We start from the raw sequence: 1,185 nt of genomic DNA on the forward strand, positions 1-1,185 counted from the left end.
GAGAGAGAGGTTTGCCCTGACGATAAAAGGAAATCTAGTGTGGTAATGAGAAAGAAAATTTAATCTGAGAAATAAAATTTAGATTAAACGGGCGAGAATGAGATTAGGTGGTGGGCGGCGATGGCGCCCACGGTTGAAGATGCCCAGTCTTAGTGATGTGTGCTGGTGGTGGGGCTGCTTAGTTGCTGCCGCCGCGCAGACGAAGGACCAGGTGGAGGGTGGACTCCTTTTGGATGTTGTAGTCCGAGAGGGTGCGCCCGTCCTCGAGCTGCTTGCCCGCGAAGATCAGACGCTGCTGGTCCGGGGGAATGCCCTCCTTGTCTTGGATCTTCGCCTTCACATTCTCAATGGTGTCGCTGGGCTCCACCTCGAGAGTGATCGTCTTGCCGGTGAGGGTCTTAACGAAGATCTGCATNTCCACCTCGAGGGTGATGGTCTTGCCCGTGAGGGTCTTCACAAAGATCTGCATGCCACCACGCAGACGGAGCACCAGGTGAAGGGTGGACTCTGTTGATGGGAATAATCAAGAGTTAGTAAAGAGTAAACATTGATGAGATGTAAAGAGCTTACCCTTTTGGATGTTGTAGTCGCTGAGGGTGCGACCGTCCTCGAGTTGCTTGCCAGCGAAGATGAGACGCTGCTGGTCCGGGGGAATGCCCTCCTTGTCTTGGATCTTCGCCTTCACATTCTCAATGGTGTCGCTGGGCTCCACCTCGAGAGTGATCGTCTTGCCGGTGAGGGTCTTAACGAAGATCTGCATACCACCGCGCAGACGGAGCACCAGGTGAAGGGTGGACTCCTTCTGGATGTTGTAATCCGAGAGGGTGCGACCGTCCTCGAGCTGCTTTCCAGCGAAGATGAGACGCTGCTGGTCCGGGGGGATGCCCTCCTTGTCCTGGATCTTCGCCTTCACATTCTCGATGGTATCGCTGGGCTCCACCTCGAGGGTGATGGTCTTGCCGGTGAGGGTCTTCACAAAGATCTGCATGCCTCCGCGCAGACGGAGCACCAGGTGAAGGGTGGACTCTGTTGATGGGAATAAGCAAAAGTTAGCAATCAGTAAACAAAGATGAACAGCAAAAAGAGCTTACCCTTTTGGATGTTGTAGTCGCTCAGAGTGCGACCGTCCTCGAGCTGCTTGCCAGCGAAGATGAGTCGCTGCTGGTCCGGAGGGATGCCCTCCTT

At 54.5% G+C, this 1,185-nt stretch overlaps 1 protein-coding gene across 1 annotated transcript; it reads right to left on the reverse strand.

The window, feature by feature from the left end:
* Positions 1-178: 178 nt before the first annotated feature.
* LOC108357389 (polyubiquitin-B) lies at positions 179-1,179 on the reverse strand (the record flags this gene model as incomplete). Its single annotated transcript, XM_017608472.1, has 4 exons — positions 179-367; positions 422-507; positions 571-1,026; positions 1,092-1,179. Coding segments are annotated over 4 exons (819 nt in total), but the record flags the coding sequence as incomplete, so codon positions are not given.
* Between the last annotated feature and the right edge of the window lie 6 nt (positions 1,180-1,185).

Source organism: Rhagoletis zephyria, unplaced genomic scaffold (assembly GCF_001687245.7).
Source record: "Rhagoletis zephyria isolate East Lansing unplaced genomic scaffold, Rhagoletis_zephyria_1.1 Rzeph_scaffold_76422, whole genome shotgun sequence".
NCBI lineage: Eukaryota > Metazoa > Arthropoda > Insecta > Diptera > Tephritidae > Rhagoletis > Rhagoletis zephyria.